The sequence below is a fragment of the Ictidomys tridecemlineatus genome, unplaced genomic scaffold (assembly GCF_052094955.1).
Source record: "Ictidomys tridecemlineatus isolate mIctTri1 unplaced genomic scaffold, mIctTri1.hap1 Scaffold_35, whole genome shotgun sequence".
NCBI lineage: Eukaryota > Metazoa > Chordata > Mammalia > Rodentia > Sciuridae > Ictidomys > Ictidomys tridecemlineatus.
In genome coordinates this window covers 202,489-220,084 of record NW_027522416.1, presented here as the reverse complement: position 1 = coordinate 220,084, position 17,596 = coordinate 202,489, and the positions used below count along the sequence as shown (strand labels likewise).

Below are 17,596 nucleotides of genomic sequence, written 5' to 3'. Positions count from 1 at the left end.
AGGAGCAATGCAAACAAGGTGCCACCCAAACACTCATCAGTCGGCAAAGATCCTTTCTGGTCAGGTGCTGAAAGCAGGGCTCCTCAGGAAGACAGGATGAGTGCTGCCACCCAGAATGGCAAGAGTCCTAGGGATGAACAGAGTTAACAGGCTACAATGTGAGAGGAGAAAATGCAAATCAAGCCCATTTATCCAAAAGCTCAAAGAAGGAAAGAAAGACGACTACTACATGAAAAATGCCACTTAGGTACATGGAAAAACAGTTCCAAGTTTAAAGGTTACCAATCCTATTTGGTATACTTGAAAGAAACAATAGATGGTTCTTTATATGGAGTACTGCAACTGGGACTCTGTCTAAATATAAAGTTTGTACCTAGAGGCACCATGTTTCAAGATCATTCCCTAAGAGTCAGAAATGGCAACAAAATGAAACTAGTTTTCCATAGGGATTACTCTTATTTTCTGTCTTATTTTCTGCTGTGTGGTGTTTTATTTAGGGTGAGAACTTTCAAGGATGCAACCCGGAATGTCTCTAAACTGGAACATTCCTACAGTCATCAAAGACCCTTGCTACTATTTTACGTAAACAATCCACATATCACATTTTTTTAAATGAAAAGGACAATACTCATAAGCCACTAGGAGGACACTCCTAGTGAATCTCCCCATTTAAAATATCAAAGCATGATATAAACAATGTCATGTCTTTCATCAGAAGATCCATACAACTGGCTGGAAGTAGAACCCCTGGGGGAACCTTCAGGCATAGAATATAGAAAAAGCAGGAAATGGATGACCCAGAAGTTGCAAAAAAGAAAAAAAGGGGGGGAAAAAAGTACACAATGGACATAATATTCTGCTTTTTTAGAGTAAAAACAGCACAATTGATTAGGTAAAATACACAAAAAATCAACTTTAAATATGCATGCCTGAGTTACTATCTCAGACTTAATTTACAGGATTAACTCTAATGTCCATGAATCCTTCCCTTTTGAAACAGCAAAGCTAAGAATTGTCATGTTTTCACCATGACGACCTTTATGATGTGTAGAGCCTTCTGGAACTTGATGTGAGGGGTAGCAACCACAACCAGTTCAGTTCTGTTTCAGAAAGTCTCCTGACTTTCTATGCTGTGCCAGGCCTTAGGTGTATTAGGAGCACAGGGCCTGGCAAAGAGGTCAGGTTAACTCTACAAAGACCCCAAGAAATCAGTCATTTAAATCTACACTGCTACCCATCAAAAGTAAGAATATAACACCTGTCAAACTTTTACTTACACTTCCGGCCCAAAGTTCTGGTGATACCTCTGCAAGTTTATAGTAGACAAATACAGGGTCACCTTTTATAAAATTTACAAAACGACAATCTGGTCCTGTGAAATCTTCAACAGCTTCACCTCGATACATTAACACTGTATATAAACATTGAAAAAAGAAAAAAACAAACATTAGGATTTGATTTTTCACAGTCCATATTGACTCATCAGGAAATATGAATCCCACTATGAACAAAAATCAAGTTTTTCCAGTACTCTCTGGAATCACTTTTAATTCACCTGCTCAAAGTATCTAAAATCCTTAGAGATTTTATTGCTATAAAATACAATATTCCCTGCAATTAGACGAGGGAAAAGGAAGCTTCTCTATTTTTCTCTGTGCTGAGAAATAAAAAGCAAAGTGGCTACCACCAACCATAGCTGGTTTCAGTGAAACTCTTGGTTCTTGCAGGCCTCCTCAATTTTTTTCTGTTTCATAATCATAGAAAGCTTCATTTTGCAAATATGTAAATCCAAGTGTAGACATGGACAGGCTTAAGTATGGCTTCATGCAGAGGTAATAGGGAAGAGGTTAGAATATCCAGGAACCCCCAAGGGGTTAATTAACTTGAACTAACTGCTAAAAGACATTACCTTTAAGTGGCTGCAAGTGCTACCATGCAGCCGTAAACACTGTCAATTTCATTTGCAGCAGAGTTGCTGTCTCTGGGTTCAGGATCTGGGTAAATAACCAGGAAATATATTTTCTCTGAGCAAATATTGTTGACTATATCCAACATTAAGATTGTTTCAAAACATCCTCATTCGTATTTTTTTTTAATAAACAAAATCAAAAGTGGGTATCCTATCTGACAAGGAACAAGTTTAACCACGAGAAAAGGTCAGGCAATACCTTCATGCTTAAAATGCAGGACTAGGATCACAATTGATCTAGAAACTGGTAGAAGCAACATTTTTCTTTTGGTTGACCAAATAGACAGTTTCTGATTTAAGATGAAATGGACAATAGATGTATGTAAAAAGCACAAAGAAATGGAAATAACACTTTTTCTAAAAGCCAATTAGCAGTAAAATACACAAGAATGTTTGTTTTATAAAAATATATGTCTGAGGAACAAACACAGATTTGGAGAGGGTAACTTGTTTTTTTGAAGCTAAAATAGGACTATTTTCAGAACTGTCAGCATCCTAATTCATATGTAATTAAGAGGCCAAGTTGAAGGTGAGAGACACTTTAAGGTGGGGAATTCTCATCACAAGTGGAAATGGCAATGTTTCTCTTGTTCCCCCTTAGGTCATAGAGGATTTATAAATCAGTAATATATTAGGTGACAACATAATGCATACTATGGAGCACCTATTTAGTTCTTTTTTTTTTTGGAGCACTTATTTGGAAGGCACACAAGGACACCTTACATACACACCTCACTACTTCCTACAACGCAACACAGACCCACCTGTTGTTTTTGGTCACATCTGTTTGGACACAGGCCATTTCTCAAGTTATGTTACCCCACTGAACCTAACTAACACCATGTCTTAGTACTGACGAAGCATCAGTGATGAGATTGTCCAGGTATCCCATGTAGGATAGCGCTCAATAGCAAAGAATAGCAAAAATGAAAGAAAATATCATGGCAGCTGCTTTGCTTCTCTGAGTGTTTATTTATTCCAGCCTTAGGGTTACCTCTAGGAACTTCTTAACATATATTGGAGACATCTTTTTTCTTTATTGGAGTGGAACAAACAATTCAAATTACAAAATTTGGTTTTGGTAACACCAATTTAGACATAAAGAGCTCAATGGTAAACTTCTTGGCCTTTTTAGCATGAATATTTTAAAATATGTACTGCTTACAATTTATGGACAACACGGTCATCAAGTTGCAAGGTTACTAGAAACCAAGCGGGAGTCCATAAGAAGTATTCTGGGCCAGTAAATATATAGAGGAAAGAGGTTCCAACAACACTAGTGACTGAGTCTAAAACTGAATTGGCTTATAAAAATCTTGGAGTATTTATTATTGTTATTGCAACAAACCTCTTCATCTGAATCTGAATGGCTACATCCTCCCCACTGCCCACCTCCAATCCAGGAATTCTGTCCGCTTCCTGCGCACAGAAGAGGCTGCAGTTCCCAGGTGGCTGGTGCAGATAGATCCTTGGCCTCTTTCAAAAGCAAAATATTATTGGCCCACCTGCTACCCTACCTCAAATATGAAGGGAGGCTTCTATGCACAGAAATGACAGGATTGAAGCAGAGTCGGGGCCGAGACCTCGGAACACATTGCGTGCCTGGACTCGGTGCTCTTCCCAAGTCTAAACTCTAGTCCCTGTTAAAAGGCAAAACCAGCCTTTTAACGATGCAAAAGGACGAAGGGGCCAGTGAGCCTTTCCCAAGGAGCCCCACCATCAACCTGCCGCGGGAATTAGGGCCACCGAGCCCTGGAGAGCATCTGCCCTGATACTGCACCGGCCCAGGTCCCTGTAGAGGGGGCAGAAAAGCGCTCTGCTACAGCGTGGGCACAACCCCATCACCCACTGAGATCCTAGGCGAATCCTGGAAGGAAATAAACTGAGAGCTGTCCCTGGGGAATCGTGTTTCCCAACCCCCCGCCTCAGTCAGTAGAGAAAAATAAAACGCTGGCAACAAGTGGGAGTCGAAGCCCCCCACAACCCGAGCGGGCTGGCTAGGGCGCCAGCAGAGCCAGAGGGGACACACGCAGGGTCCCGAGGCTCTGTCACTCCTGCTCCCCACCCGTCATCCTGCGACCCCCTCACCCAGCCCTCGGGGCTGGGGACCGGGAGATCGGAGCCCCATGCGGCCCCAAAGAGCCACAGTGGAGACCCTGGGCTGCCCGCCCGCCTGCGCACTCACTGCTGCATTTGTTGTCTGCACAGAGTTTGTGTTTCGACCAGCGCTGGCCGGTGTTCGGGTCCGGTTGGCCTGGCACTCGCCAGTTGGGCCGCAGCACGAACAGCCAGAAGAGCACCATGAACAGCCAGAAGACCAGCACCTGCGCCACAGCCATGTTGTGGTCACCTGGGTGAGCCGGTGGAGTAGGCTGCAGCGGGCGTCTGTGGAGATGGGGCTCAGGGGGCGTGTGGGTAGCCAAGCGAAGAGGGGTGGCGCCAGGGAAGGCTTAAGCCTTTCCGGGGTGACACTTCAGCAGGGATATCTGGGGGTCGATCCACAGACTCTACTGGAGAACGCACGGAGCTGGAGCTCCGTCCTTCTCTAGTCCAGACCTTCTCCTCCACTGAAGACCTTCTCCTCTAGTCGCTGCCTTGGCAACTAGGACTCTCCTTCTCGTCCAATCACCTGCCTTTGCTTCTGTGCCCTCACAAGCGACCCTCCACATGATTCTAGTCATCACCCACCCATCCCCCCCCCGCCAACTGGTCCTTTCTGGCTTTCCTCAACGTCTCATTTCTGGTTCATCCTGAACTAGCCCACTCCACCATCACTCCCATCCCCCATTCCTGGTCTGGTACCTCCTTTTCTGAACTACCAAATCCCACCCCTGACTTGTCACAGCTAGTCTAGGGTTCCAGGCTCCCTCCCCTTCAAACTCCTAGAGGTTCCTTGAAGCCCCACCCCAAGATCCCTCTGATTAGGAAAGGGGAAGGTGAATGGAACTGTGAGTGAGGGTGTAAACTGGAGACAGTGGCCTGCTTTTTTTTAAGGCGGGGACAGGTGGGGGCAGAGAGATGGACATTAGTCTTCAGGCTAAGATCTTGAGATTCTTATCTTTATCCGTAAGGGAAGAAATTATTTAATTCAAAAGCATATTTTTAACTCTCATTTTGTGCTACCATTCATGCCAGACGCTGGACAAAGCCCTAGCATGGTGTGGGAATGGATGAAAATCAAAAGACAAGATATCTGATCCTGGTCCAAAAAAGTCCACAACTTAGTGGGAACCAACTGACAAAACCGATTGTCAGAGAAGAAAGCTAGTAGCTAACATTTCTTGAATGCTTTCTTTATGTCCAGTTGTTATTCTGAAGGTTTTATACATATCAATTCATTTAATCTTCATAACAATAGTACCTTACAGTAGTAGTAGGTCCTATTCCAATCCTTATTTTAGAGTAAATTGAGGCAGTCACACATCCAGTGAGCAATGGAGCTAAGTATCAAGCCCAAGGAGTAGACTCCTTTTCATCACAACCTATCAACTAACAAGCAATTGTACTTTCTGACAAGAGGAGCAAAATCTGATTTAAATCATAATATAGCTGAATTACTGATATGTACAGTTAAGGGGGGAAAGGCACAAGCTAGCCAGCCCAAGGAAGAGTGTCTGCAATGCTCCCATCCTGGGTGGAGCCATTCTCGTTTGTCTGTGACCAAGGGCTTGTTACTATAGTCTCTGCTAAAGTTATTCATCAACCTCCAACAATGAACCCATCAGTTGTTTCTCCAAATTAACTGAATCTTTAAAACTTAGAGAAAAGAATGTAGTCTACCATGTTCATAATGTTAAATAAAGAAAACGATGGGAAAAAAATGTGTGCACAAACATTTGTCTACAGGGCCATGAGAGGTCCCCGTTGGTCCAGTGTACTTCTGCGCTTTCTGGAGAACCAGTGGATCATACAGAGAAACTGTCTGAGTCATTCTTCATTTCTTTTCTACCATGTATTTATTATGTTATAAAATGTATCTAGTAGGCATCTCTAACAACATGTTGAAAACTGAACTCATTTTTCTCTCAAAATCTGCTTTCAGTCTTCCCTATCTCAGAAATAAGAATGACAATTTAATTCCCATTATCCAGGTGCTCAAAGCCCAAAACTTACAAACCACCTTTGATCTCTTTTCTCTCACATTCCAACTCCAGTCCATTAGACAATATTATGTCTTTATTTTTATAATTTTATTGAGATATAGTTGACCTACAATAAATTGCACATTTAAGGTGTACGATTTGATAAGTTTTGACATGAATATACCCATGAGACTATCACCAAAATCAAAAAAGTATTTCATCCTTCTTTGTAATCCCTCCCCTCTCCTTTTCTGGGCTGTCTCCAAACATCTCCTGTCATCATAGATTGTTTTGCATTTTCTAGAATTTGATATAAATTATAAAGCATTTTATTTATTTATTTTTCTGACTTCCTTCTTTCCAAATAGGCATTTGAAACATGCCCAGAATCTGACCACTCCTCTGCATCTGCTAAGCCAATATACAGGCCAAACCCACATCATAAGTCACCTGAATGATTCCCATAGCCTTCTTTTGTCCTTGCTTCTGCCCTCATTTTCCCCAATATCTATTGTCCTGATGGCAACTAGAGTGATATTCTTAAATATAAATTTGATTGTGTCTCTCTGCTCAAAATCTTCCTATAGCTTCCCATTTCCAAATAAAAGGCAATGACTTTAGCCAGGCCTGGTCGTACTCATCTGTAATCCCAGCAGCTCAGGAGGCTGTCAGGAGGATCCTGAGTTCAAAGCCAGCCTCAGAAATGTAGTGAGTCCCTAAGCAACTCAGTGAGACCCTATCTCTAAATAAAATATTTTAAAAAGGACTGTGGGTGTTGCTCAGTGTTTAAGTGCCCCTGGGGGTTCAATCTCTGGTATCAGGAAAAAAAAAGAAAAAAAAAGCCATGACTTTATTATGGATTGCCCTGCCTTATTATGGACTGTTCTTATTCAATGCGACTCCCCTCATCCTCTTCTCCCCATTTCCTAACATTCTTCTCTTGTCTGTTAGTTCCATTTAAATACACCAATCCCACCCCTGCTTCAGAGCATTTACACTTGCAACTTTGCCTCAACCTTAACTGCTCAAATCATCTAACTAGCTAACTACACCCTCACTTTATCATGTCTCTGTAACAGTGGCATTTCATGTGATAAAGGCTTTTCCTGGCCATCCTACACAAAATAGAGCCTCTTGCCATGACTATCAAGCCCATTACCCTGCCTTTCTTTCTCTTCAGACTTGCCTTACCACTTTAGACTTCTCTTACCACTTGCCTTACATTTGTTTATCTACTTGACTGCTCTGACCCAACCTCAAACACAATTTCCAACAGGAGCAGGAAATTAGTTGTTTTGTTCACTACTGTTACATCAGTGACTAGGGAAATGCCTAGAATGTATGAGAGAGTTAACAAATGATTTGTTGGATAAACTCATGGTTCCAATAATATTATAAATATACTACACTATTAACCTAAACACATATATTAACTATTAAGCCCCCATATATAAATAGTACTGAGAGGAAATAAGCTATGAGAACAAGGCATTTAAGGTCCACCTCTCAGCAGCATGCATCCTCAACTCCAGGAATGTACCCCTGAATGTGTTTGTTGAATAAAAACATACTTGTGTGGAGAGTAGTTGTTTGGTTACATGATACTGGAATATTTAAGTAGATCTTTTAAAACTAGTTTTAATTTTTTCTTATTTTTCTTATTATAGAATATGGTATGTTTTAGATTTTTTCTTATTGTAGAATAGAAATTAATGATAATTCATTGGTGGAAAAATCAGAAGAGCAAAATGATCTAATTGCATATTACCTTCTTGATATTTACTTTGACTCATAATCAGATATACTTTTATATGCATAGTCAGTGCTTCCAGTTACTGAAGAACTAGCTGCTTAGTTTGTAGAGTTTTCAATATTTTGATTTATCAGTATTATTTTTTAAACTTATTGCCTTAAAGACATATTAACTAGTCTGGTGGATAATGAGAAGAAAATTTCTCAACTGGCCACAATAAGGTAGTGGTAGTTCTTTCTACCAGGATACATACAATTAGTGGATGAATCAGCATTCACTTTTACTCATAGCATTTAAATATGTGGCATTGATGTTTAACATGTTTAATATAAGGTTATATTAAAAACCTTCAGAAAAGGAACAGGATAGAATGTGGTGGTGATTGTTGGCATGGAGATAAATAATCTCAAGTGAATTATTCTTTAATACCTCAAAGGGAATTCTTACGGGGTAAGGGTTGAGTAATTGTTAAAGATAAATGTGACGAGTTTGGGTGGAGGGGACATAAAATTCTAAGATATGAAGGGTTCCTAATGTCAGAGTACAATCTAAATGAGACAAGAAAAACATATCTGAAACAAATAATTGGCAGGATAATAACATATACCATTGGAAATTTGTGAAGGCACTTGCCTAGGAGCATTCAGTAGGCCTACCGCTGCTGTTACCAGGAAGAGCCTCATCTATTGTAAATGATGTGCCAGAGAATAGTGTTAAACATTTATGGAAGACTAAATCTCTCCAAGAGGGGTAACAGATTTACCCTCGCATATGAAACATTGGAAAAAAAAGTGAACAAAATACAAACAACAGTTCTCAGATATTAGATAATAAGCAGCATAAGAGTGACCTCTAAGATAAAGTTAGGCATGAGAGATGAGTGCTAGGATTATCCCAATTTACTCCCTGGAAAGAATTTTTCAGGCCACATCCAGAGAAGGGAAACTCAAATAGAAAATCTCCTGAGTTGAAGAGATGGATTTTAAAGTCTGAAAAGACCGATGCAGCTAGAAGTCCCAGAGCAGAATAAAGGAAACAGTAGAGAACTGCAGAGGCAGGGAGAGTGTGTACATGCACTAGCTCTCTAGACATCTATGGAGGGTTCCCCTTAAGTCTGCGGCTATGTAACAGTGGGCTCACATGTAAGGCCAGAGAAAGAACCTTCAGAAAGGAACAGAATGGAAGGTGGTGGTGATTGTTGGCATGCAGATCAATTTTTGTAATCACCAGCTAGAATGGAAAATCTATAATAAAAGGGCATCAAGTAACATAGTCAGTAAAAGGGACAAAATAGCCCAAGATTTAAGGTAACTCCTGTCTAGCCGAATCTTAAAAAGATAAAAATGTTTCCAAGATAGTTCAGAAAAAAAGCTGTACACAGCTCAATAATATTTAAAAGAATACAAAATGTTTCCAAGATAGTTCAGCAAAAAGCTGTACACAGCTCAAGAATATTTAAAAGAATACAAAATATCCAGTACTGAACAAGGTAAATTCACAATGTTTGGAATCCAATAAAAATGTATGAGGCATGCAAAGAGTGAGGAAAATATAACCCATGTTGAAAAGAAAATTAATAAAAATGATCACTAATTACACTGTGATAGTTATTATACAAGGACATTAATACAGTTGTATACCATATGTTCAAGATGCTATGGAAAAGCATAAGCATGTAAAGGAGAAAAAGAAGATATAAAAATGTCTGAATTAGATAAAATTAGATAAAATCAGATAAAACAATGGCTAAGGTGAAAATTACACTGAATGAGATTAACAGCAGATTCAACATTGAAGAAGTCAATATCAGCAAACTGAATATGCAGTGATAAAGACTCCAAAATCAAACACGGAGAAAGAGACTGAATTGAACAAAGCATCAGTATGCACAGCTTCAACCAGTCCAATATATATGTTACGGTAGTTCCTAAAAGAGGTGGGAAAAACACATTTGAAGAAATAATAAATAAAAATGTTCTATATCTGATGAACACTCAGATTCAAAAAGCTCAATGAATAAGAAAAATGATAAAGATGACACAAATTTACACTAAATGCTTAAAACCAGTGCTAAGAAAAAAATTGAAAAGCATCTACAGAAAACAGATACCATTATGTACAAAGGAGTGAAAGTAAAATGTCAAAATTCATTCAAGAACCATGCAAACCAGAAAACAGTACATCAACATTTTCAAGTTCTGAAAGAAAAAAAACTGATATCCTAGAATTGCATTCCAAATGAAAATATATTTCAAAATGATATAGTCTTTAATGCAAAAGAATTAAGTTAAGCCCTACCCCACATAAAAATTACCTCAAAATGGACCACAGACATAAATGTAAGAATTCAAAATGGACAACACATATATATGTAAGAACCAAAACTAAATGTAAGAAAGCATAGGTAAGTCTTGGGGTAGACAATGACTTTGTATTTAAGACACCAAAGGCCCAAGCACCAAGAGAAAAAATAATAAAGTAATGAACTTCATCAAATTTAAAACTTTTAAAGGCTACCATCGAAGAAAGTGAAAACACAATCATAGAAGAAAACATTTACAATTCATGTAGTTAGAATATAACTACCTAGAATATACAAGCAATTCTTATTGTTCAATATGAAAAGACAAATGGCAAGAAATTAGAATAGACATTTCTCCAAAGAAAATATTCAAAAGCAAATAAGCAAATGAAAGTATACCCAGCACCATTAGGGAAATGTACAACCTCAGTGAGATACTACTTCACATCTATCAAGATGTTTATAATCAAAAAGATAATAATAAGTTGGCAAGGATGTGGATCAATGGGAGCCCTCACACACTACTGGTAGGAATAGAATACAGACCTAAATGTAGCAGCTAAACCTATACAACTTCTGGAAGAAAATATAAAAAGCTGTTTGGCAGAGGCTTTTAAAACTAACTAGCTCTCTCTGCCTCATGCTCTCTTTTTTCCTCTCTCTCCTCAAAAACTTTGTCTCATGCTGGGCGTGGTGGTGCATACCTGTTATACCAGTGGCTCAAAAGGCTGAGGCAGGGGGATTGCAAGTTCAAAGCCAGCCTCAGCAAAAGTGAGGCACTAAGCAACTCAGTGAGACCCTGTCTCTAAATAAAATACTAAATAGGACTGGGGATGTGGCTCAGTGGTGGTATGACCCTGAGTTCAATCCCCAGTACCAAAAACAACAACAACAACAAACTTTGTCTATTGTATATTCATTGTTATGGAAATGGAAAGGTAAGCTGACAGGCTAGGAAAAAGTATTGGCAAAACATATCTCTCTCAAGAGAATGATATCTAGGATATACAAATGATTCTTACAACTTATTAATAAGAAAAATCACCCAATTTGAAAAGATGGGCAGAAGACTTTTTTTCTTCACCAAAGTAGACACAAATATGGTGAATGTGCACATGAAAGGATATCCAACATAAGTTGAAATGTAAATCAAAACTGCAATGTTATTACACATACAGTAGGATGGACAAAATTTAAGACTCATCATAACAAATGTTGACAAAGATGAAGACTATGGTATCTCTCTTAGAACTGCAGACTATAACATGTAGTATAAACAGTGGCACAAACTGTTAGAAAACTGTTTGGCAGTTGCTTTAAAAATTAAATCACATCTGTCGAGATATTTACTCCAGAGAAATAAAAGCATACATCCACACTGAGACTTGTGCACAACTATTCATGGTGGTTTTATTTGTAATAGTCAAAAAATCCCCAATGTTGGACTGTGGGAACATGTCTGTCTTACATGCCTCAGAACCCTTATACTCATATTAACCATATAGTAGACATTTGATTACTAACTATTACATGAATGTAGAGATTGATTTTTTTTACTGTTAATAGAGCTTCTCTTTTATTAAATATAACAGACAAAAGAAAATCACGTATAGCACAATGAATTATCACAAAGTAAACATATCCACTGAACCCTAACCCAGGTCAAGAAATTGGACATCAAATGCACTTTCATGAGCCCTTTCTCATTGCTCCCCTAATTATTCCCTCCACTCCCCCAGAGTTAGGCACTATTTTAACTTCTAATAACAAGGATTAGTTTTGGCTGTTTTGTTACTTTATACAGTGTAATCATACACATGTGTTCTTTGGTATGTGGCTTTTTTAGCTCCATATGTATTTTTATAAGATTTATCCAAGTTGTTGAATGTGAATGTACTTCTTATTTTCATTGCTTAATAATTTTCCACTGTATAAATATAACCTGGTTTACTTAAAAAAATCCCCAATGTATATCAATAGGAAAATAGATAATAAATTTTGGAAACATACTTAGCAAGAATAAAGAACTATTGATAATAGCAAAAACAGGGAGATTCTGAATGAAATAAACTAGACAAAAAGTAATATGTATTGAAAATTCTTTTTTTTTTTGTACTCTCTAGTACAAATATCCAGGGGTGCTCTACTGCTGAGCTACATCCCCAGCCCTTTTTATTTTATTTGTTCATTTATTATTAATTTTTTTTTGCTATCAGAGATGAAACTCTTGGGAACTAAACCACTTGAGCCACATCCCCAGCCCTCTTTTGTATTTTATTTAGAGACAGGTCCCAATGAGTTACTCAGGGCTTCATTAAGTTGCTAAGGTTGGCTTTGAAATCCCAATTCTCCTGTTTCACAATTCTGAGCCACTGGGATTACAGATGTGTGCCACCATGCCCAGTTTAGTTTTTATTTTGAAACAGAGTCTGGCTCAGTTCCCCAAGATTACCTCAAACTTGCGATCCTCCAGCCTCAGCCTCCTGAATATCTGGGATTACAGACTCTGCTACCACCTTCCAGCAGATTCAGTTATATTTAAAGGTAGAAAGTTATAAACCAGGTGAATCCTAGTAAAGGTCTTAGTAGAAAAATAAAATAATAGCACTATGCTTGGTCACAATATGGTAAGTCAGAAAATGACAAGAAATATCCATTTTCTGTGAGGTTGACCAGAACAGTATCATTTCTCAATGGATTTCAAAGGGTCTCCTTCCTTCTTTCCCCCCCGCCCGGCCACCTTTCTTTCTTTCCTTCCTTCCCGCCCTCCCTTCCTTCTTTCCTTCCTTCCTTCATCCTTCCTGAGTTTTGGCGTGTGTGTGTATGTGTGTGTGTGTGTGTACATCATCCTCTGTGCCAATGTAAGAGATTTAGGCAATGGATCAACCTTTACACCTGTGCCGAAGGACCCCAATCTTGGATCTATCTCCAAGGGTGGAGGTGACTCTAGATCCTCATTATAATCTCGAGAATGGGAACTCCTAAATTATAAACAGGTCTTTCTTGGTAACACCAGTTTCCTCCTTGGTAAAAGTTAGTGTAGTGGGAGGGTGGCAAGGGCCCTACCCTGCCACAAAATAAATACTAAAATGTATTTTGGTACAAATTGTAAACATTAAAGAGTTAAAAGTAAGGGATGAGTCTTGGGATTTGAGCTAGACCTGGATAAGTACATAGGATTCAGATTCTAAAGAGAATAAAAGGCAAGTGAATTAAACAGCATAAAATACTCAGCAGAAAGAAGTATGTTTAAAGGACAGTAAGGACACCTCATTTTGCTAAGAGGAAAGGATTCTATAAAGGATGACATATTTGTGTGCTTAGGTCAGATTATGAAATTCCTTGAAAATCAAGCATAAGGATTTAGCCTTAATAGAATAAAAATGCATAAAATATTAGACTTTAAGTAAAGGGATCATATAACTTAAGTGGAATTTAAACAAGTATCTTGTCCTTAAATCCAGGGAAGATGGAGGTTTAGGCTGGGCATGATGAGTAGGGCTGAGGCACTCCCCACAATTAAAAAGTCATGTCGAACTGTACTGTACTAATGGAAGTGAGTCATATATAAGGCAAGGTCTTCTGCCAGCACCTACTGTTTGTCTAGCCCTGACAAATATTATTCCACTTTCAACTGTACAAAGAAAGAAACTCAAGCATCTGAAATTGCCACTAATATATGACATGTATATGAGTTCCTGTTTCTGGTTCTGCCTAATTTACCTTGGCATTCTTTTCACGGAGGTCAAATATTTGGTGTGTTGAAATAAATGCAGAACAGACATTGGTGACTTGTGGCCTGCACATCTCAATTTCCACAGTGCACTGTTGGGCTTTATCCATTTAGTTTTCAGAAATATAAATTACTTCCTTACCAGAACAACAGCAGAAGTAAGGAATACAGCCAAAAGGATTGTAGTCAGAAGTCTAATTGTGTGACTATAGGCAAATCATTAACTTTTCTGAGTCTCAGATATTTCATCTATACAAATATGGGTCAAAGTTAAAATTTTATAATTCATTTTTAAAGAAGAAATAGAGATAATATATGAAAGATTGCCCATTTATGTTGTTTAAATAATTAAACAGCAAAATCCTGGCGGTTACAGCCAATATAGACAATTGACAAAGCAACAAAAGTCTTGGCAATAAATGCTTTCATTACTAAGGAGACATTTTTAGATAGTTCCTACTCTGGAAACTGTTCTCTTCTCACTGAAACAAAGTAAGGCTGATAACATCCTCCCAAAGTGTGCTTGGAAGATCACAAGCACCTCTTGGAGGAGACAGGGAGAGTGGAGGAGAAAATATGTTCTTCGGGATAACATATAGTCTACCAGAGCATACACCGAAGCAAAGCAAACCCTCCTGAATCTTCAGCATTTTAACTGATGCATGCAGTATAAAATTAGAAACAGGACCATGAACACTATTATGAAGACTATACGCAGTGGGGGACACTGAACAAACATATAAGTAAGTAAACATATAAGAAAGTAAGTTCTCTGTGATTAGTATGAAAGCTCAGTCTTACCCAAATCCACATGAAATTTGAAATGGTTTGGAATACATAAGAAGATCAGTGAATGACATCAAACCCAAATGATGAAATAGAGAATCTGAACATGATCTTTCTCTTATTTCTCACTGATCCCTTAGAACCACCAATAGAAATATAATATTAACTCTACATGTAAATTAAATTTTCTAGAAGTCATATTTTAAAAAATAAGACAGATGAGCTTCATTTAATAACACATTTTACATAATTCAATATATTTAAAATGTCATCCTTTTAACTTGTAATCAAAATAAAAATATAACTGTTATTTTACATTCTTCATAATAAGTCTTTGATATCTGACTTATGGCACATCTCAGTTCAAACTGGGCACATTTAAAGACAGTCACAGCATAAGAAAGTAGGGATTGTAAATTAACACCAGGCCATATCATATACTTGCACTTATTTTAAAGAAAAGCCACGTTTAATAGTATGTTTTAGGTTTTAAAATATTTTTGGCCAACCTCTCTTGGTACTTATGCAGAAGTGAGAAAAGATGATTGAAGGTATCTCAACATCCCTCTTTTTTTTCACTCAGAGGTTAAGATTTCTGTTGCAATAGCTAGGGATTGCATTGTCATTTTAGATGAATCTCAAGTCTATAATCAAAAAGTGTAAGTCATCATTAGGTTCCTATACTTGTCATTCTTTTATTATTTTTCATTGTTATCTTAAATATTTTTACTTCTGACAAACATAAAGAAATAAAGAATTATATTTAAATGGATAATAAAAAAATTTGACTGCATAAAATCCCTTTTCATTTTAGGTAGACCTACTGGTACAAACAAGTCACCTGGGTGGTCTATTTTTCTTTGGTAACAGGGATTGAACTCAAGGGCTCTAGACCACTGAGTCACATCTCCAGCCCTATTTTGTATTTTATTTAGAGATAAGGTCTCACTGAATTTTTTAGGGCCTTACTTTTGCTGAAGCTGGCTTTGAACTCATGATCCTCCTGCCTCAGCCTCCAGAGCCACTGGGATTACAGGCATGCAGCACTGCACCCGGCACCTGCTCTGTTCTCTTACTTAACTGCAACTGTGTTTTCCTTGGTAGATTACTTCTTTGCACCAGGGTTTCTTGATAGAACTCTATTGGTACTTTGGTTTGGACTGTTCCTACTAGCTGAAGGTTATATACTATCTATGGGCCTGGCCAAAAAATGTTAGTAGTTTCCTCAGTGATGGTGAAACAACAACAAAATGCCCCCAGGCATTTCTAAACTTCTCTTGATAAGACTAGTATTACTCTCCCAGTTTGAGAGTCACTGCTTGAGAGTCACTTGCAGAGTTAGTTAAACTCTGATCATTTAACAAAGCACCTTTAGTTGTAAGTATCCTATATTTTGTAGTTTGCAAGTATTCTGTATTTTGTAATTTCTCTTATCAGCTAAAAAGAAAGGATTATAAAATCAACATTTAAGGCCGGGCTTCATGATGCACACTGTAATCCCAGTGGCTCTGGAGGCTGAGGCAGGAGGATATTGAGTTCAAAGTCACCCTCAGCAATTTAGCAAGGCCTTAAGTAATTTATGGATTTCCTACGTCAAAATAAAGAAAAATGTAAAAAAAGGGCTGGTGATGTGGATCAGTGGTTAAGCACCTAGATTCAATCCCCTGTGCCCATCCTCCACAAATCAACATTTTAAAAACCAGAATCACTAAAACATCAAAGAAACTCAAAGGTCCTTGTAAACACAACTGACTTTGCTTCAAAGGATTTTTGCTTTTTGTTTTCCACTTCAAGTTAACACTACCTTTAAAAAAAATCACATTTTTTAATTTATTTTTTCTGACCTCTAAGAGGGATCTTACATTTTTCTACTTCCCTTTCCAAGACTATTCCCTCTTTTGCACTGTGTAATCTTGAATTTAAATCTGAATTAGTTGCATTGATTTTCCCTTGTGTTAATAGTCAAATTATAATACAATTTGAATTATTGAAATGCATATGGAGGGGTTTCTTTTCTTATTTTTAATGAAAACTCATACCTTTAAAATTAGCACCTAGGGGACTATAGGTGGAGACTTAATATGTAGAGTCATCAGCATGATAATTGTAATTAAATAAACACAAATCAGTTCATGATAACTGATTTCATTTACTATTATAATCAGCTTTCTCCTCTATAAAACAGCACAATTAGTCCTAAATTGACATTCACTAATTGTATATTAGAGTTTCAAGGAAAACAATGAAGAGTTAGTGACTATCATAATGATTGAGATGTGTTTTGACATCAGTAATTATTATTATTTTTAAGATGGGGGTCTTGCTATTTTGCCTAACCTGATCTCCAACTCCTGGACTCAAGCAATCCTCCTGGCTTGGCCTTCTGAGTAGTTAGGACTACAAGTCACCATACCAGCCCAGTAATTATTGTTTAGTAGATCTCTTTTTGGACACTAAAATCACTACTAATATGATTGTATATGTTTGAAATTGGTTTTATGAGCAACATACAGATTTGATGCAATTCCCATCAAAATACCCACGAATTGGTGTGAATATACTTTGTATACAAAGAGAAATATGAAAAATTGTGCTCTATATATGTAATATAAATTGTAATGCATTCTGTTGTCATATATAAATTTAAAATAATAATAATAATAATAAATGTCATTTTTCCAGACCTAGAAAAAACAGTCCTGAAATCCATTTGGAAGAATAAAATATTCAGAATAGCCAAAACAATTCTAATTCAATAAGCAAGCTGGAGGCATCATCACAATACCTGACTTCAAATTATAGTACAAAGCTATTGAAATAACCACTGCATGGCTCTGTCATAAAACCAGATACATAGACCAATGGGAAAGAAGAGAAGACACAGAAAAAGATCCAACATAGTTAACAGTCATCTGATTCTTGACAAAGATGCCAAAAATATATTGGGAGAAAAGACAGGCTTTAAACAAAT

The 17,596-nt window shown here is 37.7% G+C and overlaps 1 protein-coding gene across 1 annotated transcript in view; it reads right to left on the bottom strand.

Moving 5' to 3' along the window:
- Positions 1 to 1,355: 1,355 nt before the first annotated feature.
- The window catches only part of LOC144373299 (chromodomain-helicase-DNA-binding protein 1-like), a 53,170-nt gene continuing 36,929 nt past the window's right edge, over positions 1,356 to 17,596 (bottom strand). The window contains exons 10-11 of the mRNA XM_078036393.1: positions 1,910 to 1,994; positions 1,356 to 1,411 (exon numbers count right to left, since the gene is read on the bottom strand). Of these exons, the coding sequence (XP_077892519.1) occupies positions 1,929 to 1,994 (66 nt within the window). The 3' untranslated portion in view covers positions 1,356 to 1,411; positions 1,910 to 1,928. The remainder of the gene's footprint in view (positions 1,412 to 1,909; positions 1,995 to 17,596) is intronic.